At 36.9% G+C, this 23,673-nt stretch overlaps 4 protein-coding genes and 1 pseudogene across 4 annotated transcripts; 2 read left to right on the plus strand and 3 right to left on the minus strand.

Annotated features, from left to right (window-relative positions):
- Positions 1-1,698: 1,698 nt before the first annotated feature.
- On the minus strand, positions 1,699-5,757 carry LOC109160819. The gene has a single exon (XM_019309064.1). It carries the CDS (start codon positions 5,755-5,757, stop codon positions 1,699-1,701), a length of 4,059 nt encoding a protein of 1,352 aa, XP_019164609.1.
- A 4,931-nt stretch (positions 5,758-10,688) lies between these two features.
- On the minus strand, positions 10,689-12,017 carry LOC109160820 (annotated as a pseudogene).
- A 2,347-nt stretch (positions 12,018-14,364) lies between these two features.
- LOC109160821 lies at positions 14,365-15,837 on the plus strand. Its single transcript, XM_019309065.1, has 2 exons — positions 14,365-15,532; positions 15,611-15,837. Exons 1-2 carry the CDS (start codon positions 14,365-14,367, stop codon positions 15,835-15,837), a joined length of 1,395 nt encoding a protein of 464 aa, XP_019164610.1.
- A 21-nt stretch (positions 15,838-15,858) lies between these two features.
- LOC109160822 (ATP-dependent DNA helicase pif1-like) lies at positions 15,859-17,250 on the plus strand. The gene has a single exon (XM_019309066.1). The coding sequence runs from the start codon at positions 15,859-15,861 to the stop codon at positions 17,248-17,250; it is 1,392 nt and encodes a 463-aa protein (XP_019164611.1).
- A 644-nt stretch (positions 17,251-17,894) lies between these two features.
- LOC109161181 (putative late blight resistance protein homolog R1B-14) lies at positions 17,895-23,407 on the minus strand. The gene is made up of 5 exons (XM_019309540.1): positions 23,307-23,407; positions 22,873-23,276; positions 20,820-21,298; positions 18,335-20,518; positions 17,895-18,228 (listed from the first exon to the last, which is right to left on the minus strand). The coding sequence occupies exons 2-4, from the start codon at positions 23,258-23,260 to the stop codon at positions 18,338-18,340; spliced, it is 3,048 nt and encodes a 1,015-aa protein (XP_019165085.1). The 5' UTR covers positions 23,261-23,276; positions 23,307-23,407; the 3' UTR covers positions 17,895-18,228; positions 18,335-18,337.
- Between the last annotated feature and the right edge of the window lie 266 nt (positions 23,408-23,673).

Raw genomic sequence — 23,673 nt, forward strand, 5'->3', positions numbered from 1 at the left:
GTATATAAATACAAATATAAATATAAATAAATAATCATATTCATTATTATTATTATTGTTATTATTATTATTATTATTATTATTATTATTATTATTATGTATAAGGGTATTTATGTCTTTAAAACCTATTCCATTTCTATTCCTTTAACCAACCAAACACTGGAATACAATTACTAAAGTCTATTCCTTCAGCCAACCAAACAACAGAATACAATTCATATTCTATTCCTTACCTATTCCATGTGGAATAGCATTCCTATTCCCTCCAAATTCATTCCGTGAACCAAACATGCTGTCACTATTTTGGATTGGATTAACACTAAAGACTTGCATAATACAATTGCGAATTATTTTTGGAATTATGTTGGTGGTGCGACTGTGAATCCTTTCACTGTTCCGATGAGAATTAATACAAAGGATTTGTTTTTTTGAAAAATCAAACTCTTCTTGCTTTCGTGGCAATGTGTTTGTAATACTTGATGGCCCTCTTTGTACCATTAAAATATTAAAATGCATGGGAGATGCTTTTTGGATTGGAAAAGATTTGAACTCTTTGTTGACTTTTGTTCCGGCGACCACCATTACTGGCGTCCACATGCTTCCTGGACAAGGCAGTACAGACATGACTACCCGCTTCAAGCTTTGGTTATCCATTTTCCACGGTGACCGGAGGAAATGGAGCTTCTGTTCCCAGGTTGGTTTTATAAAAAAAAATGCGGTTTACATTTTGCGAGATGGTGGCTCGCTCCTCTTCCCAGGTACGTGATTTTCAACGGGTCCTTCATGCGACCACGAATATGGTTCCGGCAAGGAGTTATCTTCATCTGATGTTGAGTGGGTTACTGGGTGTGCTTTCTTCTGCTAGTCTTAAAGTGTTTATGCTCACGACCAAGAATGTGTGTTGATGGCTATCTCCGGGCTCTGGCGACCTATTTATTCATTGAGGACGGTCTGTGGGGTCAGGGGTGGGGTTTGTGGCGTAGTGCTTTGGTCTCGTTAGTAGCTGTTTGTGTATTTTCTGCCGGCGGCAGTTGGTGCGTGGGGAATATCTCCGGCTAAGTCTTCCAGTGTGCTTGTTGTGGTGTGGTGTGGAGTTGGAGTGTCTGTGCGTTGGGATTATGATTTTCCGGCGTTCCCTGTGTTTTCCGACCAGTTTGGAGCGGTCTCCGTGAGATTTTTGCAGATTGTTGTGTGGCTCGCTGGATGTTCTTCGAGTTTGGAGATTTTTGCAGCTTGGAGCTTTTTTAGATTTGTCGGTTGCTTGGCTCGAGCCCTCTTCTTCCAGTCATCCAGTGTTAATGCTCATGTCTTGGCTGTTGGTGGAGTATTTTTCCGGTGACCTTTCAATGGATGGTTGCTCTGGAACTGCTTGTTGTGGATGGCAGATTCAAGATGTTCCGGCATGGCCGAGTTCTGCCGGTGGGTGTGCTGTTTACAAATGATTAATAATAATAATAATAATAATAATAATAATAATAATAATAATAATAATAATAATAATAATAATAATAATAATAATAATAATAATAATAATAATAATAATAATAATAATAATAATAAATAAATAAATAAATAATAAAATACATATGTGGCAATCCAGTCAGCAAAAAGGGTAATATAACCTGTTAAAAATGTTAATTGATCTTTTTTTGTAGGTTCAATGGCTTATTTGGAGGTTTTTTTTTTTTTTTTTGAAGGTCAACCATTGGGTTGTATTTGTAGATGAATCAAAATAGAGTCAGGGGGGACATTGTCCCAGTACATCGGTAATGTATAATTAAAAGCAGCAGTTGCTAAAGTATGAGCTAAAGTATTATGCGATCTAGAAATAAAATTAACCGAACAATAATCAAACATACTTAAATAGGTTCTGCAGTCTTCCAGGACGTAACCAAGATAGGATCGTGTCTGGATAGTAGTTAACGACAAATAAGAGAGTAGCGTCTGACAATCTGTGAAGAGGTTAACTGATTGTTCCCCCCGATTCTTGAGCCATGATAATACCTCCTTGCACGCCATAGCCTCCGCCATAAGCGGTGAGAAGCAGCTTTGCGGAGGTGCAGAGAACGCTGATATATAGTCGCCAGTGTGGGTGAACAATACTGCTCCAGCGGTGGCCGTCATGGACGTTGGGTGATACCCTGCATCGATGAGACACCGCCTTGGTTGGGGTAGATGATCTTCGGCATGTTGAGGTGGCGGCTGTTGTTGCAATAACACGGGAGAGCTGGGTGGTAACGCAGCTTGCGGCGGTACCGTGGGGTGTTGGTGGACAGCATTCGGCTGGTCGGCAGTAACATGTAGGCGCTGCCATGCCTTCATGACGGCTAAGGCCGTGGCTAACACTTTCTTGGGCATTGGTAGATAAGCATTCCACACCGCTTCGTTCCGGGCCCTCCAAATATTGTATAGTATCGCAGCTGCAAACAATATTACATCAGAATCTAGAACATCTAACAATGTTCCAAACCATTCATAAAAAACATTTGTCACAACTTGGGGGATGGGAAGGTTAGATTGGCTCCATATGGCTTTTGCATAGTCACACAACACTAATGAGTGCATTATATCTTCATGCATTAAACCACACATTGCGCATGTCGGATCAACTTCCACCCTTTTTATAAGCAAGTTATTAGTAGTGGGTAATATATTGCTCATAGCTCTCCATAGGAACATTTTCCATTTTGGTGGTATCTTGAGTCGCCATAGGGTGTTCCATTTATCAAGACCCATGCTAGCATTATAGGTGCCCACTATAAGCCTGTATCCATTCTTCACTGAGTAGCAACCATTAGGATCTCCGTACCAATACCAAGTATCTTCATAATCCGGGGAGATGGGGATCTTTAGGATTCTAGGTATATCATTTGGATGGAAAATATCTGCTAAAATGTGGGGATCCCATGATCCAGTTGTTTGGTCAATCAACCCTGCAACCTTAGCATCTGCTAGCTGTAACGGCATCTCAGTCTGGACCATAGGATCCAACTCATCCTGGAGCCAAGGATCCTTCCATACTAACGTCGACTCACCATTTCCAATACGTCGTCGCACCCCACTGGTAATTAATTCTTTAGCAGCCATAATACTCCTCCAGCAGTAGCTAGGATTATTCCCTACACTCGCATCAGAGAAAGATAGCTTAGGGTAATACCTAGCTTTATAGACACGGGATACCAATGAATCAGTATTAGTTAGGAAACGCCATGCTTGCTTCCCCAACATAGCCAAATTAAATGCCTTCAGATCCTTGAAACCCAGGCCTCCATATTTCTTGGGTACACACAATTTATCCCATGCCTTCCAATGAATACCCCTGTCAGTTCCTGATCCCCACCAATATCGATTCATGGTTCGTTCAATAGCTGCACAGACCGATAACGGCAATAGAAAAACACTCATTGAGAAGGTAGGCATTGCCTGGACTACACTTTTCAATAATACCTCTTTACCTGCCTGCGTTAAGAGTTTCTTATTCCATGAGCTGATTCTCTGCCTGATTTTATCCTCAATATATGCAAAAGCAGCCTTTTTATTCCTTCCTACAAAAGCCGGTAAACCCAGATATTTACCAAAATTCGGAGCTTGGGCAACACCCAGGATCTGCGCCACCATCTCCCTATCCCCACTACATGTATTCTTGCTATAACAAATACTAGACTTATGGTAATTGACCACTTGTCCCGAGAGAATTTCATACCTGGCCAAACAATTTTTAACCTCAACTGCCTCATTCTGATTAGCTTTAAAGAACAAGAGGCTGTCATCCGCGAAGAATAAATGAGAAATCGGGGGTGCTCCTCGTGCCACTCTGCAACCATGAATTAAACCATTATCCTGTGCCTGTTGAAGTAGTAGGGATAGCCCTTCTGCACATATAATAAAAAGATATGGTGAAAATGGATCCCCCTGTCTGAGACCACGTGTAGGCGTGACCGGGTCACTAGGAGAGCCATTTATCAAAAATCTATAAGACACTGTAGTCACGCATAACATAATTAGGTCCACCCATCTCTCATCAAATCCCAACGCCTTTAACATCCCTTGCAGGAAAGGCCATTCCATTCGATCATAAGCCTTTGCCATATCTAACTTTAAAGCTCCCCAGCCAACCATTCCACATTGTTTCCTATTCAGAAAGTGGCCCACTTCCGCTGCTATCAAAATATTGTCAGTAATGAGCCTATCCGGTATAAATGCACTTTGTGTACCAGATATAATATTATCCATCAAGGGCTTCATTCTCTGTGTAATCATTTTCGCCATTACCCTATAAACAACATTACTCAGGGCTATGGGTCTTAAATCTGTCACCAGCTCAGGCATATCCTTTTTTGGTATTAACACAACATTCGTTTCATTTAATGCAGAGGGAAAAACTCGAGTATTAAGGCATTCAACAATATAATTCGCCAGATCCCCACCTACCACATCCCAGAAGTGCTGGTAAAAGCCTGGATTCATTCCATCCGGGCCTGGTGCCTTATCAGGAAACATTGCAAAAAGAGCACTCCTAACCTCATCCACCCTAAAGGGTTGTAGTAATGCATCATTATGCTCCTGTGTAACTTTCGGTGTAACTTTCTCAAATAGATCCTGCCCATCCTCCAGATTACTAGAGCAAAAGATATTGGCAAAATAACCCAAGATTACATCATTCATCGCCTCCCCTTCCACCCAATCCCCAGTATTATCCATAATTCTAGTTAGCAAGTTTTTCTTTTTACGGTGAGAAGCATACCTGTGATAAAATCTTGTATTGGCATCAGCATTTTTCAACCAATGTTGTTTTGCTCTTTGTTTCCAGTATGCATCCTCCTGGGCCTCAACACGGCTCAACTCCTCCTCCAGTCGCTGGAATTCAGTCAACGATTCTGGGTCCGTTCGCCCTCTCAACCGTAATTGGTCACCCCGGAACTGCTTAATTCGTTCTCCAAACTTATGGTAACGATCACCCCCCCAACGAGATAACCACTTTCCACAATATGCAATGCACTCATGTAGCCCATCATGTCTTTTCTCGTTCCATGACTCCTCAACCACAGCCCTACAGCCCTCATCATAGACCCATGCCATCTCAAACCGGAATTGTTTTCTTCGAGTCCTCCCCCTCCCTACCAGGTCATGAATCCCCAGAAAGAGAAAGGAGTGATCCGATCTTCTGGTCAGTATATTAGTCACTCTTGCCCCCGGGACACTATCGCGCCAGGTATTTGTGGCCAACACTTTGTCCAGTCTCTCTTCCATCCACCGATCTGTACCCTTCCCCTTCTCCCATGTAAACTGATAACCCTCCATTGGTAGTTGAGTCATGCCACAATACTCAATGGCCTCCCCAAAACCCCGTAAAAGGTAATTGGGATGTGGATTACCTCCCCTCTTCTCGTGCTGGAATAAGAGATCATTAAAATCCCCTATCATAACCCATGGTAGACTGGATTGTGGCTTTAATGATTTAATGAGATTCCATGCCTCCCTTCTTCTACTCCGGAGTGGAAAACCATAATAACAAGTCATCCGCCAATTCGGGAAACCAGGTATGCTAATTTCCAAATCAATATAATTTTTCGAGAAACTTATGAGTCTTGCCGTATCATTCTTTCTCCATAACAAAGCCAAACCACCACCCATTCTTACAGGATCCACATAAAACAACCCTTCAAACCCAAGCATCACTCGTAACCTCTCTGCATTGTCTCGTCCTACTTTAGTTTCCATCAGGTACACAAAATCAGGCTTCTTCCGGGACACCATGCCCTCTATTTCACGAACTGTACGTGGATCGCCCAAGCCACGACAGTTCCAACTTAGCGTACTCATTGGGTCGGGCGGGCCTGTGAAACAAGACCCGCCGCATGCAAGTTTTTTGAAACGGTATTGGTTGCCCCCTCATCACTCACCACCGTACCCGCCCCCTCCACTTCTGATGTATCCGCACGGCGGCGTTTGGATGAGGCCATAACATCCTCATCCGAAACAGCCTGATGCTGCGCCATTACAACCTCATCCATGGCCTCCGTTTCACCCCCTTTGCCGTCTGCCTCCATCGGTTTTATTCCACCAACCGGTGGCAACAACCACGAAGCTCCTATCGGCCTCGGCCCTCTGACTTTCCCTGCCCTCATCCACGGCCCGTACGGGTACGACTCAGGCATAATACCGGACACCCGAGCCTTCACACAAAACTTATCAAGATGGCCTAATAATCCACAACAAAAGCAGAAATTATGTAGTCGTTCGTACTTCAGATTTACCCATCCCCAAGACTTATCCCTGCGTATCAATTTCATTCTCCGCTTTAGGGGCTTGTCCACCGGCACCGACACACGCACACGGTAAAACGTTCTCCAGGATCCACCCACTTTACGATCATCACACCGAATGAACGTTCCCACAAAATTCCCAACTTGTTCCAATATTGCATTCGATGTATACCCCATCGGCAAATCATAAACCTGTACCCACATGTCTACGGTATCCAGCTTAACTTCCCCCGGCAAAAAACCATCACATACCTGGCGACATACAAGTGTATGATTTTCAAACGACCACGGTCCCTCCTCTAACACCCGCTTCATGTCCGTGACGTGATAGAAGGCAAATAAGAACAAATTAGAGTGCAGTTCCGTGACTCTCATCCCCATAACCGGCATCCATGCCGAGGCCATCACGTGTCGCATGTATTCAACTTTAATCAATTTAGCCGTGAGGAAGCGCCCAACCACCGAATACACCTGCTTGCCCTCCTCGTCGACCGGCTGGTAAAGGCCGCCAGCTTCAACGCCACATTCTTCATCCTCCAACACCATATCAGCCCATCTCTCGGTCATCCTCTCCATTCCTTCATCCTGGTTCTGCTGCGTCGCTGCTGCCATGGTATCACGCTATGTTCCGTCCGTCGAAGCCAAGCTACGGTACCCCGATCAGATGCTGCTCTGCGGAAGTTGTCAAACCCTAATCTGGGAGAAAGAGAGAGAAAACCCCTAATTTGGGAGACTGAACTATTAAGATAGAAGTCTAGAAGATCTAGGGCTTATTTGGAGGTTATTTGAGTTGGATGGCTTAATTGCTGATTTTCAAATAGTTCAATGGCTTATTTGTACTTTATCCCTTATATTTTTCCGTATAAATAACCCGACATCCTTCTTACGGATAAGGATCTGTAAGATAATTTCACCCTAAAAAAGATATATGAATTCTTATATTATTTTCAACAACTTATTTTTCACCAATCAAACAATAAAATGAATATTCTAATTAATTTTTATGTATTTATATTCAATTTCTCGTCAATTCTTTTCCACGAATCAAATGAGCTACCAATTCATATGTTAATGTCGATAGGACAAACAATATGAAAACAACAAACTTGAAACAAAAAAACTACTACTACTACCACTACTAGAAATTATGAAATTTCCGACCACCTGAAAGTGATCTTAAATCAAGTTGATACCAAAAAGTGGTCGGAAATAGCAACAAAGGTTTTTCCGGATACCAAAAGTGGTCGGAACAAGACTTTCGACTTGATTTAAGATCACTTTCAGGTGGTCGGAAATTCCATAATTTCCAGTAGTGTACAATAATAATAATAATAATAATAATAATAATAATAATAATAATAACAATAATAACAATAATAACAATAATAATAATAATAATAATAATAATAATAATAATAATAATAATAATAATAATAATAATAATAATAATAATAATAATAATAATAATAATAATAATAATAATAATAATAAGTTTAACAGGTCAATGTTTTACAAAATTTATACAGAGCTCGTCTACCGACTCCTAATTAACAACCACATTTTTGGCATTATTATTTGTTTTTCTTGAGAGAAATAACAACAACAATAATAATAACAATAACAATAATAATAATAATAATGCGTTTTACAGGTCAATGTTTTAAAAACAAAATTTATTCCAAGCTCGTCTACCGACTCCTAACAACCACATTTTTGGCATTATTTTTTTTCTTAGAGAAATAATAATAATAAATTGTAGTATATTGCAGTATATTTATTTTATTAATTAATTTATTTGGTTTTGATTGTTTGTATACAGAATCTCTGATCTAAAAAAAGGTTTACTAGTTGCTCAATTATTTGAGCAACACGTTTTTTAATGTTTTCCCTTAACATCACCAGCTAGGCAGATAATAAAAAATTACTGGGCGTACATGTTTGACTCGATCATTCAATTCTATGACTTTTTTCAAAATAAAAATTAAAAAATTCTTAATATGAACATTTGAAGTGCATATTGGTAAAGTTTTGAAAAGATAGAATGAAGTATAGAAAAAAGTTTATTGTGTTTAAATTTATTGGTAAAATTTTATATTTAATATAATTTGTGTATATATTAATTTAAATTTTAATTATAATTAATTTGACTTCATATATATATAAAGATGTGAAATTAGATATAAAATAAATATAGTTCTTATATAAATAATCTTTTTTCAAATGAATAAGTTTTTGGTGGAGATTTTCGACAAATATTGCCCGTTATTTTATTTACAAGTTTTATTTAAATACGTTAGTTATATAATTAAAGTAGTTATTTCAAATTCAAATTTCTTTCAAAAAAAATCAAATTCAAATAATAATACAAGTAACAATAAACTTTAAAATCAACATAATAATAGCATATTGCGTAAAAAAATTCTCTCTCTAGCTCTCTAGGGTTCTCTCATCTTTCCCTCGACTTTTCTAGGGTTTTCAAGCGGTGTTTAGCGTTTTCTTCTCTCTTGCAATCGGCGAGCATGGCGCAACATGAAGGAACCTCCCGGATGGACGACGCAGCAACCGTGGAGGAGGTAGGGAGGATTACGGCGAGGTGGAGTGATATTGCGTTGGAGGAGGATGAGACTGTTTTCGAGCCGTGTGGGGAGGGTGACGGTGATGCGTCGGAGGAGCGCCGTGATACATGGAAACTTGTGGGCAGATTTTTGACAACGAAGATTGTGAAGGTGGAGTTCATGAGCCAGGTTATGGCCTCGGTTTGGCAGCCGGTTAAGGGTGTTCAGGTGACAGAAATACAACCTAACCTCTTTTTGTTTGTTTTCTACCATGAAACGGACATGCAGCTGGTTCTCGATGGCGGTTCGTGGTCGTTTGAGAATAGTACCTTGGTTTGCAAGCAAGTCCTGGATGGTGTTATTCCGATTAGGGTTCCACTGGATACGGTTGATATGTGGATACAGGTTCATGATCTCCCATTGGGGTATACATCTAGTGGAATTCTTGAACAGATAGGGAATTTTTTGGGCTCTTTTCTGAAATCTGATGATAGGTTTGCTAATGCTCCGTGGAAGATGTTTTACCGGATTAGGGTTTCCATTCCTGTAGCGAAACCCATAAAGCGACGTACGTATGAAATTCATGAACCGTTACAAGACTACATGTTGGGTGAATTTTAAATACGAAAGCTAATACTCCACAACTTTTGTTTCTTTTGTGGTATGTTCGACCATCTCCACAAGTACTGTTTGGGCGCAAGGAATGCGGGGTTGCCAGTGGAAAGTTATCCTTTCAATGATGATCTGCGTGCTGGAATAAGGAGGGGTCCACGCAAAATTGGTGCACCATGGCTACTTGATAAAGACGGCAACCCGGTGCAATCTGAAGCGGCAAGCACGACAACGAATTCTGATGGTGGACACACGGCATTATTGTTGGATGGGTGGCGGAAGCAGGAATGGGGTAATTAGTGGCAGTGACATTACTATGGCGGATATTTCAAAAAACTTGCATCAGGCGGGATCTGGTTACTAGACCCGCCCATCCCAATGAGTACGCTGAGTTGGAACTGTCGTGGCTTGGGTAATCCATGAACAGAAGTAGACATACTCAAGATCAAATATGTATACCGCTAGCTGCGATTAATAATAATAATTATTATTATTATTTTATTATTATTATTATTATTATTATTATTATTATTATTATTATTATTATTATTATTATTAGTGTTTTTTTTTGAATGCTTATTATTATTAGTGTTAGTGTTATTGTTATTGTTATTATTGTACTCCGTAATATATATATATATATATATATATATATATATATATATATATATATATATATATATATGAATATGAATATGAATATGAATTGCAACTATGTTGATATTAGGTTATGTATTTTTTAATAAATAATATTATTATAATGTTGTTCAATATTCATTTCATGCATCGCATGGGTAGCATATTAGGAGTAGACATACTCAAGATCAAATATGTATACCACTAGCTGCGATTAGAGCATCTCCAACCCCTCTATCTCCAAAACACCAAATTTTTCCAGCAAATGTCACATCAGAAGGAATATTCCCAGCATATTCTCACACCAAATTTTATTCATCTCCAACCCATTTACACCAAAACACCAAAACACCAAAACACCAAACTTTTACACTAAAATAATTTAATTTCTCAATTATTAGTTCGAATATAATTAGTTTAATATAATTTAGTTCGAACTTCATTAGTTTAATATAAATTATAACTTATGATGTAAACAATAATTTTTATTAATATTAATTTTTTATAAGATTAATTATTTTAAAAAAATCAAATTTAACAATATTTTTGAAAATTGAATTTATTCCAATAATAATATAGCATACAACATCTAGTACATTTAATTATCGGAATTACTATATCATTCCCACAAATGCTCAATTAATGCATTACGGAGTGCATAATGAGCTTCTTTATCTTTAATTTGTCTATGCCGAGCAAAAAATTCTTGAAATATAATGTTTTCATCTCTAGCTATATCAACTTCAGGAGCCGATGCTTCATTCCAACCTTGTATATCTGCTTGCTCATCACGTTCATCCTCAATGATCATACTGTGCATTATGATGCACGATGACATTATATCATGCAATACACATTTATCCCAAAAACGTGTCGGTCCCTTGACTATTGCAAATCGTGATTGGAGAACTCCAAATGCACGTTCTACGTCTTTTATACACGATTCTTGCATCATCGCAAATAACTTCTTTTTTGGCCCTCGAGGTTCATGGATTGTTTGTACCAATGTGGACCATTTTGGATATATACCATCGGTTAAATAATATCATGTGTTGTAGTTCTGTCCTTGAATAACATAATGACAAGGAGGTGTTACACCGTTTGCAAGATTTGCAAACAAATGAGATCCCTCCAAGACATTAATGTCGTTATTAGACCCCGGCATGCCAAAATGTGCATGCCAAATTCACAAATCATAATCAGCTACAGCTTCAAGAATAATAGTTGGTTCTCTACTCCGCCCAGCATATTGTCCAGCCCAGCCGGTTGGACAATTTTTCCAAGTCCAGTGCATGCAATCTAAACTCCCAAGCATCCCTGAAAAATCACGTTTTTGGCCAATTTGAAGCAACCGTGCAACATCATTAGCATCAGGTGCTCTTAGATATCGCTCTCCAAAGACCTCTACAATTGCTTGACAGAATCTCTTCAAACTTTCAATTGCAGTTGATTCTCCAATCTGGATATATTCATCTGTTGCATCTGCTGGTATTCCGTATGCCAAAATTCGAAACGCCGCTGTAACTTTTTGTAAAGTAGATAAGCCCAGTCTACCGATTCTATCCTTCCGTTGCACAAAATAGTTGTCATGGCCTTTAACAGCATTGGCAATTCGCAGGAACAAATTTCGACTCATTCGAAATCGTCTACGAAACATTGCTTCAGAATATTTTGGATACTCTGAAAAATAATCATTCCATAATCTTCGATCTGCTTCTTCACGATCACGATGAATCACTCTATGACCAAAAGTCGAACCTCCATGGCTTGGGGGTTGATTATCCATATATTCCATGTAGGAAGCTATGGCAAGGTTGTGGCTAGTATATGCATTGGTTAATAATTGTGTTTGTGCTCGTATTGCACTTGCGAGATTGTGCTCGGAATCCGATGATGAGGATGATGATGAAGAAAATGGCATAGGACGTTTTCCAGTGTTGGAATTCATATTTGAATTCGTATGTTTAGAGATAGATGATAAGGATGAATGTTCAATTTGTTGGTGGTGCAGAACGTTTTTATAGGGATAAAAGATATCACATGTATCTTTGGTATAAAAGATATCTGAATTGCTTAGAACCGTTAGATTAGATCGCGAAGATCACATCCGTTCATTGGTATGCTTGTCCTTTTTCACACATATTCCAATAAAAGCTATCACATGCATCTTTGAATCAGCTTTTATCTGGATTGCTTAGAACCGTTAGATTAGATCGCGAAGATCACATCCGTTCATTGGTATGCTTGTCCTTTTCCACACATATTCCAATAAAAGCTATCACATGCATCTTTGAATCAGCTTTTATCTGAATTGCTTTGAACCGTTAGATTAGATCGCGAAGATCACATCCGTTCATTGGTATGCTTGTCCTTTTTCACACATATTCCAATAAAAGCTATCACATGCATCTTTGAATCAGCTTTTATCTGAATTGCTTAGAACCGTTAGATTAGATCACGAAGATCACATCCGTTCATTGGTATGCTTGTCATTTTTCACACATATTCCAATAAAAGCTATCACATGCATCTTTGAATCAGCTTTTATCTAAATTGCTTTGAACCGTTAGGTTAGATCGCGAAGATCACATCCGTTCATTGGTATGTTTGTCCTTTTCCACACATATTCCAATAAAAGCTATCACATGCATCTTTGAATCAGCTTTTATCTGAATTGCTTTGAACCGTTAGATTAGATCGCGAAGATCACATCCGTTCATTTGGTATGCTTGTATCTCTATAAATACTGCAATAATATTTTAGAAGTAATACCACCTATCTTTTGAATATCAAAATCTCTTTACATTTCTTTCTACTTTAATAGTCATTGAAATATGTCAAAAGCCTCACGTTCAATCCGAACTTCCTCATACTCAAATGAAGAAGATAAACTCCTTTGTACTATATTTATGGATATTGCCCAAGATCCTAAAAAGGGCAATGATCGCTCTAGAACAGATTTATGGGAACACATTACACAAGAATATGCTCGTATGCTACCAGCACACATTTGTACTGACCGAACTGCAAGATCGCTGCATAGTCGTTGGGCAAGTATATCAACATCGGTCAGCAAACTAAGAGGATGCATTCAACAAATGGAGAACATGAACCCAAGTGGTGCATCTGAACAAGATATTGTGAGTATCTTGTAAATTTGTGTTATTTAGTTTTTTCTTATTTTTTGTTTTAATTGCGTTGTTTAATTTGAATTATATTTTATTTATAAGAGCTTGATAGAGCAAAGGAGTTAGTAAAGCAAGATCCCAAATTCAAAGGTGGATTTAAGTTTGATTATGTGTGGCCTATTGTCAAAGACATGCAGAAATATTGCAGAACTGGAAGCTTGCTAAATGTTGGAGGTCGAAAAAAGAACTTCTGAAGGATCACAATCACAATCTTTCGGAATCGAGAAGTCAATAGGCTCTTCCTCATTTCCTGTTGATTTGAATGATGATTTTGAATCTGATGAACATTGTAATGAAATTAACAATGTAGGTTAACGTCCTACGGGAAGGAAGAAGGAAAAGATGAAGCAAAAACTCTCGGATGAGCGCAATCAATTTATTGCCGCAATGGAACAACAAACTGCACAGTTCAAAGGAATGTTCGAACACAATCATGAGCTATTCCAAAAACAATATGAGCTTGATTTGTTTAAAGCTTAAAATGCAGCGAACAAAATAACATTGGCAAAACAAAAAAGAAGATAACAAAATCTTAAGAGTACAGTGAATTTAAATTTGATAGAAGATCCAGCTGTGCGTGAGTCGATTAGACGCCAACAACTACAAATTGTTGCAAAGAGAAATCAAGAGCATGGAGAAGGAGTTGAATCAAATCGTGAATTTGATCAATACTTTAATAATTTGGGAGGAAGTGGGAGTGGACTAGGAAATTATTAATTTTATTATATATATTTTTAAATTGTGTTTGTATTTTCTAATATTAATATTATGTCGTATGTATTTTAATTTGTATTATGTTCTAGTCATGTTTGATGTATCGCGTATGTATTTTAACTTTTATTATGTTCTAGTTATGTTTGATGTATTTGAAATTTTAATTAATATATATTCAATATTAGTCTTGTTTCGATCGTATTAATGAGATCTTTAAAATGGTATAATTTTTATTTAATAATACAAACTTTAAATATAAGTATTTAACAAAATAAAAAATTACATATAAAACAAATAAAGGATACATTTGGAATTATAAAAAGAAGTAAGGGCAAAAGGGTAATTTTCTTCCCTATTTTTAATTTGCCGCGGATGAACAGTGCAGCGCCATATATGGCGCTACACTGTTCATTATCGCCATTTTATTTGGCGTTTTGGCGCGATGCAGATACACATGCTGAGATTCCAAGTCAATTGTGTGACCCTGAGTATTATAAAGCTGTAGAAGAATTTATGATTCACGGTCCATGTGGTGCAGCGAGGAAGAACTCACCTTGCATGATAAATGGTATTTGCTCTAAATTCTTCCCCAAAAAATTTGTTGAAAACTCAACAGTGGATTTCGATGGATATCCAATCTATCGACGTCGAGATAATGGTCGTACAATACGGAAGAATGGGATTGACCTTGATAGTAGATATGTTGTGCCACACAATAGACATTTGCTTATGAAGTACAAGGCTCATATTAATGTGGAGTGGTGCAACCAATCTAGATCAATAAAGTACTTATTCAAGTACGTCAACAAAGGGAATGATAGGGTCACAGCTGAATTCTACAACAGTGGGGTGGAAGAATCTACTGGGAAAATTGTAGATGAAATCAAGATGTACTATGACTGTAGATATATTTCACCCCCTGAGGCTGCGTGGAGGATTTTTGGGTTTGACATACAATTTAGGAACCCATCTGTTGAGCGTTTGAGTTTCCATCTTCCCAATGAGCAATCAATAATATTTCATGACGACGATTTGGTCGATGATGTGGTAAATCGACCAACAGTAGCTCAAAGCATGTTTACTGTCTGGTTTGAAGCTAATAAAAAGTATGCAGCAGGGAGGCAGTTGACTTATTCACAAATGCCAACCAAATTTGTTTGGAAGAATGATAAAAGAGAATGGCAACCTAGGCAAAGAAATTGGGCAATTGGGCGAATCTTTTATGTGCCACCAAATACTGGTGAGATCTTTTATCTTAGGTGTTTACTTAATATAGTTCGTGGACCGACTTCATTTGATGAGATTAAAAAGGTCGATGGTGTTCAATACAATTCATTTAGAGATGCGTGTTATGCCCGCAGATTAATCGAAGATGATAAAGAGTATATTGATGCAATCACTGAGGCAGCAACGTGGTCTTTAGCAAGTTCTCTACGGAAGTTGTTTGTTACCCTTTTAACATCCAGTTCGATGTCCAAACCAGAAAATGTTTGGGAGATGGTTTGGCAATACTTATCAGATGATGCTGAATATGTTTATAGAAGGAACCTCTCAGTCTCAGGTATAATTTATTTTAATATTATTATTAAAATCTGTGTTTAAATGCATTACATCTTACATTTGTTTATTAAAATTGTAGATTTAAATATGAATGAATCTCAAAAAAAGAATTTTGCGATGCTTGAAATGGAGAAATTGTTGAATGCTTGGAACAAATCTCTATCAGATTACCCACCTATGCCAATGCCAGATGGAAACAATGATTGGATTTGTGGTAATAGGTTGTTGTTAGAGGAAATGTCATATGATAGGGAAGCTCTAATGCATCAACATAATTCGTTGCATCCGAAACTAACTGATGAATAGCTACTCATATACAATAAGGTGATGGGAGATGTTGAAAATGAGAAAGGTGGAATGTATTTCGTATATGGTTACGGTGGAACAGGAAAAACATTTTTGTGGGAGACAATTTCAGCAGCTTTACGATCCAAAGACGAGGTCGTTCTAAACGTAGCATCAAGCGGTATAGCTTCGTTGCTGCTACCTAGAGGTAGGACTGCACACTCCAGGTTTGCTATACCGCTTGGTGTTAATGAAGATTCCACCTGCAACATCAAGCAAGGCAGTCCACTTGCTGAATTGATAATCAAATCCAAATTAATAATTTGGGGTGAAGCTCCGATGATGCACAAACATTGCTTTGAAGCATTGGATCGCACAATGCGAGATTTAATGCGTTTCAAGAATTCAAAGAGCTCAACAATGACATTTGGAGGGAAAACAGTGGTGTTGGGTGGAGACTTTAGACAAATTCTACCCGTTATTCCGAAAGGTACTAGACAAGATATAATACAAGCCAGCATTAATTCATCTTACTTGTGGAATAATTGTGAAGTTCTTCGTCTAACGAAGAATTTAAGATTGCGATGTGTTACTAATGAAGATGATTTGGAGAAGTTAGATAGTTTTGCCAAGTGGATTGCGGATTTAGGTGATGGTAATCTTAGTGAAGACAACGATGTTGATTGCAATATAATAATGCCGTCTTCCATTGTATTAGAAAATGAGGTTGATCCTATCAAACAAATTGTTGAAAGCACATTCCCTGAATACCGTTCTGGCAACATGGATGAAAGACAATTAGAGGATAGAGCTATATTAGCTCCAACATTAGATGTTGTTGACGAGGTCAATGAATACATGAATGGTATTAATCAAGCTGCATCAAGGACATATTTGAGTTGTGATTCTGTTTGCAAGGCTGAGGCAAACTTTGATATGCAATCTCAGGTACACACAACAGAATTTTTAAATAGCTTGAGGTGCTCAGGTGTACCAAACCACTCTTTAACGTTGAAAATTGGAACTCCAGTTATGCTGTTGAGAAATTTAGATCACTCGATGGGGTTGTGCAATGGTACAAGGTTAATAGTAACACAATTGGGAAATCATGTTATTGAGGGGAAAATCATAGCTGGCAATAACGCAGGTACAAAGGTTCTGATACCAAGGCTATCTTTGACTCCTTCAGACCCAAGACTTCCATTCAAGTTTCAAAGAAAGCAATTCCCACTTATGTTATCATATGCAATGACAATCAACAAAAGTCAAGGTCAGACGCTTTCACATGTTGGTTTGATATTGAAAAAACCTATTTTTAATCATGGCCAATTATATGTTGCAGTATCTCGGGTCAGTAATCCGGATGGTCTTAAGGTCTTAATTTATGGGGAATCTAGAGGTCTTTTAAACAAAGACCCAAAATGTAGTTTATAAAGAAATCTTTAATAATTTGTAATTGTTTTATTTATTTATCAATAAAATATTATTTTTTGTGTATTTGTGACGTCTATAACCTTATTAAACATATATCATGAATAAAACAATTTTTAATATATTTCACCATAATAACATGGCCGTGCATCGCACGGGTGCAACTACTAGTTACATATAAAACAAATAAAGGATACATTTGGAATTATAAAAAGAAGTAAGGGCAAAAGGGTAATTTTCTTCCCTATTTTTAATTTGCCGCGGATGAACAGTGCAGCGCCAAATATGGCGCTACACTGTTCATTATCGCCATTTTATTTGGCGTTTTGGCGCGATGCAGATACACCTTGGAGAGAGAAATTTGGTGGGATGGTGTTTTGGCATTGAGATTTGGTGCACATTGGAGATGCTCTTAATAATAGTAACTTTTTGTATCATACTATTTTCAATTATTAAATTAAATATTGTAAATACAATATCATAATTATTTTGTCATATACTTAATAAAAATGTAATTTTAAACAATTAAATTGTGGTTCATGTTTTCTTCTTCTATACTGCAAATACCATTATTAAAACATTTTTTATCTATTCTAACATTACAAACAAATCTTTAATATTTAGTCCGTGCATCGCATGAGACAATATAAAACCAACAAAAATTAATAAATAAAATATCAATACGTACGAATCGCAGGACAGTGCAAAACAATCAACGTAACATCCAATATGTAGTCTGGAAACAAAATTGAAAAGCAGAAAGAAAATCTTTCAACACTCTAACATGCTGATCAAACTGGAATAATTAATACATTCAAGTTGGCCCTACCTTTATTTATTTCAACAGGAAATTGATGCGGCCTGTCTATTAAGACATTGAGTTACAGTTATTTATATCATCCCAAAGGTTCTGTCCGATCGGAATGTGAGGTCTTTGGGGTTGCGGATTCAACTTTTGGGAGAAGGAAATTGATGGCATCTCTGTAGAAATCATATAATGAGAAAGTCAGGCCAGACATGCATAAATTGTGCAAACAAGTTGGGAAAATAAATATATGGAAATACTAAAGAAATTAATGAAACTCACTGGTCATAAAGGAGAATTGATAGAGAGCTGAAATCCACCACCCTTTTCCTTGTGTATTTCACGAGCAGAAATAACGGCCTTTTCGTTTGTGCAATATAATTCCATCACCTTAAGACTCTCAACTTCACCAAAGGCAGATGGAACAACATCAAGCATAGTGCAGTGTCTGAGGATTAGACATTTTAGTATCGGAAAAGTAGCTTTTGAAACTGTCCAAGATACTAAATCACTACTTCCAATTCTCAAATATTGCAAGCTTTTGAAAACCACATTGTTTACATCACAGGACTCTCCTTTAAATGCATTGTCCTCCAACTTAAGGACCTCAAGATAACCCAACATTCCCAATATACTCAAGCTGTTCCATTCAAATGCTGTGTTCGACAGAGTTAACTTTCTTAACCTGGGTGGAAATTTTTTAGCACGAGGAAAGCCGATCTGCAACATGCTACTACCTTGGTCGACATCATTATTTATGAGCTTCAGATTTTCCAGGCGACGCAAATTTTGAAGATTGTCAAACAAACAAATTTCTCTCTTGGTTTTCAGAAGCTCAACTAAATTCCCACGAATTCCTAACTTTTGAAGATCGGGGGTCTTGTCGAAAATTTCCCCTGTGCAACTTGAAGGTGATATGGTACAAAGTGTCTTTAGGTCTATACTTCCTGAGCTGTTCATGCTATGTTTTGGAGGAGGAGGCAGCTGCATGGAAGTGTTGCAGTACACATGCCTTAGTTTACGCATACTCCATATGCCTGCCTTAACTTCAAGACTACTTTCTGTAGTGTTCAACACAAGTGTCTCCATGTTCGAAAGATTATTGAAGAGCTTCGGGAGGATATTGAATTCAGTCGACATTGCAAGGAATCTCAGATGGTAGAGGCGAAAGAATTCTTTTGGCAGCATGCTGAATTTTAGGTATTCAACATCCATCACCCTAAGAAGAGGAAAGGATTTTGGAATGGCGGCCAAGCAGTCATTCGGAATATCTTGTTTTATGGAGCAAGATAAGAAAGAGCGTACGTGCTCATTAGATTGCTTGTTTTCTGATCTCAACAACTCCAAAACGTTTGAGCGGACACAAATACGACGAGTGATATTGTTTACCTCATATTCACCTCCATGCATTTCCTGAAACAGATTCTTTTTCGTAGCTTCAGTTCTACAAAACTCGTGTAATGTGTTATGAATGTGACATGTTTTTATTCGGCCATCTGCTCTTCTTTTCAAAACCATCACAAAATTCTCATTAACAAGTTGTTCCAAATACTCCTCGGCTTCAACCTCTTCTGTGACAAAGGTGTATTCAGGCCTTGGAATGAGTCCTTCAGCTATCCACAAACTAGTCAGTTTCCAGGCAGCAATTTCATGTCCTTTAGGAAAAGTTGCAAGGTATAGGAAGCAAACTTTCAACAAAGATGGCAATTCATCATACCTCAACTTTACTAGTGCATTGTAACTCTGATTTTCTCGATTAATTACTGGTAAGGGATCATGAGCTAGACGTTTCCATTCACTAGCTGAGGAGTCCTTATGTAGGACACCAGCAATTGAAATCACGGCAAGCGGTAGTCCATTGCATTTTGTTGCTATGCGCCTACCAAGTCTTTCTAAGTGAAGAGGACATCCTTCTTTACCAAAAACCTTCCTTTTCAATAACTCCCAACTTTCTTCATCCTCCAAAAATTTTAGTTGGTGAGGGTTATTGGAACTAGATACACGAGCCACACATATATATTGAGTGGTCACCAATACTCTACTGCCATTCTTATTGCGTGGAAAAGCAATCTTCAATGAAATCCAATCATGAATGTCCCGTAGGTCATCTATTACAATAAGATACTTTCTATCCCTCAAAAATTCTCTTATTTTTTGAACTAAGTTCTCCTCAGACATATCATCAAAGTCTTTAGTTTTCTTGGTGAAGTTACTCAAAATGTTTAGAAATATTTGCTTTTTATTAAATGGTCTTGAAACACAAACCCAATAGCGATAAAAAAATTCATACTCAATATCACGATCCCAAAACACCATTTTGGTCAATGTGGTTTTGCCAAGACCAACCATTCCATTAATTGAAATGAATCTCAAGTTCTTTGATCCTCCTAAGAGATCATTCTTTATAATTTCCACCTCATTATCCAAGCCAACCACATTTTCTTCTTCCACTTCGGGTATGAGAGCCTTTAACAATTCAAAAAAATAAAGTTAGGAAGCATTGATATTAATTTGTACAAATCAACTTTTAAATGTTAAGTGTATTACCCTCAAAATGTTCAAATTTCTTTAGCCTATCGCCTCATATATAGCTAGGTTAAAAAAACAAAATGTTCAATGAACAAAAATAATGATGAAATTATATAATCATAATAATTGTACAAGTGGATGATTTTATAGCTATGATGATGGGAAAAAAGTTGTAGAAGTATAAAGAGAGTATAGTGCAGCGTTAAAAAATGACCAGAGTTAGTTGTGTAGGACATACCGGCTTTCGTAGAGCAGGGTCTCTTTTTCTTGAAGAAGGCATGAGGCCTTCAGGATCTAGGTGGCAGACATTTTCGATTTTCCTAACTCTGCTTGTGAGTGCATGTATCCTTCTAGCATAAATGTAAACCGTGGCATAATAATGAAGTGTTTCCAAGCATCTCAATAATACCCCTTTGTCTTTATACTTCTTCCTCTTCACAACGACAATATCAATCATGTCTTCAACATCTGATACCACATTTCGGATCTTTTCCAGCTCATCCCGTAGGACATAAAAATTGTCATAGCGAATCTGATTCTTAGACGCTACCTTCAGATCACTTCTGAAGTCTTCGACATACGGCCACAGTTTATTGATCGCACCCTTTATCACGATTAGTAGCGACGCGTTTTCCTGGAGTACTACTTCTAGCCGATCTACTTGGAGTACAAGCTCCTCCACTGATGTAGTTAACTCTACTGTGCATCTTATATACACTGTAGTTTCATTACAACACAACTAAAGTATCAATTGACAATATACACTTAATATGTGAAACATGTTATTCAGCTTTACTTTATACATACTATAGTTTCATTTAAGCATAACTAAATATCATTTCAATTCAACTATAATTTCATTTGACAATATACACTCCATATGTGAGACACATTATTCAGTTTCATTGTATACATACATACTGTAGTTTTATTTCAACACAACAGTTTCATTTGATAATATATAGTTAATATGTGAGACATATTATCCGGTTTTATTTTAAATATATTATAATTTTATTTTATTTTATTTTGAGCATATTATAAATACGAAATTTTTGTTAAATATAACAATCATCATTTCTTTACTTTAAAAAAAAATGTACATTTTTGGACCATGGTCCACCCTATAAGATCCTCTTTAGTCTTTAGACAATCGTTATGCTGTGGAACTGTGTCCACCTTACAAGGTGGATACGGTTCTATGTTCATAATTACTGAACTATATATTCATAATTACAAAGCTATATACTCATAATTATTAAACTACATATTCATAATTATTGAACTCTATATTCACAATTACAGAATTCTATGTTCATAATTATTGAACTATATGTTCATAATTATAAAGCTATATATTCATACTTTTTGAATTTTATATTCACAATTATTGAATTTCTATACTCATAATTACAAAATTATATGTTCATAATTATGTTCACAATTCTATGTTCATAATTATAGAACTATATATTCATAATTTTTGAACTATATATTCATAATTATAAATTGTTTTGGAACCGTGTTCACTACAAGGTGAACACAGTTCCACAGAATAATTTACCGTCTTTAAGCCGTCTCCAAGAAGACGGTATATCTCCAACAAACGCTATTTTAGCGCCCAATTTGGCGCTGAACCTCCTCCAATGTAGTGCCAAATTGGGTGCTATTTTGGCGATTTGCTACAGTGCAGCGCCAAATACGGTAGCATTTACGCCAAAATGGTGTAAAGTATTGTATTCCAATTTTGCCCTTGTCTTTTTTATTAATTTCTTTTGTATCGTTATTTTGTTTTTATAGATGTACATATTTTGTTAAATACATAAATATAAAATTTGAATAATTAAAAATAAATTATATCATTTGAAAGATCGCATCAAGACGATTAAAACAAGCCTAATATTATATATAGATTAATTAAAAACTAAAGTACATAAAATATAATTTTCATAATATTAAACCGAATACATCCGAAATTATGCACTTCGCAATGCATTAATTGAGCATTTGTAGAAACAATATGGTAATTCTGAAAATTAAATGTAATAGTTGTTATATGTTACGGAGTATATTATTGTGGAATAAAAATATTATTCGCATTACAATTAAATTTTATATTAAAAAATTAAAGTTTTAATTTATGAGAAAACAAATTATTTTTGTGTAGAAATAAATTTAGTGTAATGAATTGGAGATGAATAAATTTAAGTGTAAGAATATTTTGAGAATATTCTTTTTGGTGTAAAATTTGATGTAATGAATTTGAGATGCCTTAGAGCCGGTTGACGTACCTCTATCGTGCTCATATATGAAGGCCTGAAAAGCTTGGGCGTGGTCTTGCTGAATTTTTTTAACCTTGCCTCTGATGCTTTGGATCTCTTTAGCAAAACCGAAACTAAATATCCCTTTGACTGTATGTTTCCTCTTCTCCATACTGTACTTACAGATTGCGTCTTCCGCATCGCTTACCACGTTTAGGATCTTGTCCACGACATCTTTTAGGACATGGTTGGCGCTCTCATGCGCCGACGCTTTCTTGAGATTAGCCTTCAACAATTTGAGGTCGTCCACCAGATTGTGTATCTCATCTTTGACCCCCAATGCCAACCATGTATTTTCCTCTGCTACTTGTACTAGCCGCTCAACAAGCTCCCCTATAGAAGCATCCGCAACGTCCATAGCTCAGATCTTTAATTTGGCATACGCTCAACTGCCGGCTGAGGATTTGATGTGAAGTATGAGCTTCATTTTCATACCTAGATCTTGATTTTACTCTCTGTAATGTCTGACAAGTGCGTGAGTTATTGGATAAAGCAACTTTAAATACTGACTTCATATTTTAAAGTCAGTGCCAGCCTGCCCGGCCCACTTTTATTAAACCAAAAAAAAAAAAAAAAGTGAATTATTAAAGCAGGTCATTTTTCAAAAATATCTTTTTAGAGTGCTTTCAATTGGACATTTGGACGGACCCATGTCGGTCTTGTTTAATGAATAAGAGTAACCCTAATGCGTTTGGTTCAGGTTATATAACATAATTAAGAAAGTGTGATATTTCAAAACTCACATTCCTATTTTTGGTTCACATTATCTCA

Source organism: Ipomoea nil, unplaced genomic scaffold (assembly GCF_001879475.1).
Source record: "Ipomoea nil cultivar Tokyo-kokei standard unplaced genomic scaffold, Asagao_1.1 scaffold2921, whole genome shotgun sequence".
In the NCBI taxonomy this organism is placed as follows: Eukaryota; Viridiplantae; Streptophyta; class Magnoliopsida; order Solanales; family Convolvulaceae; genus Ipomoea; species Ipomoea nil.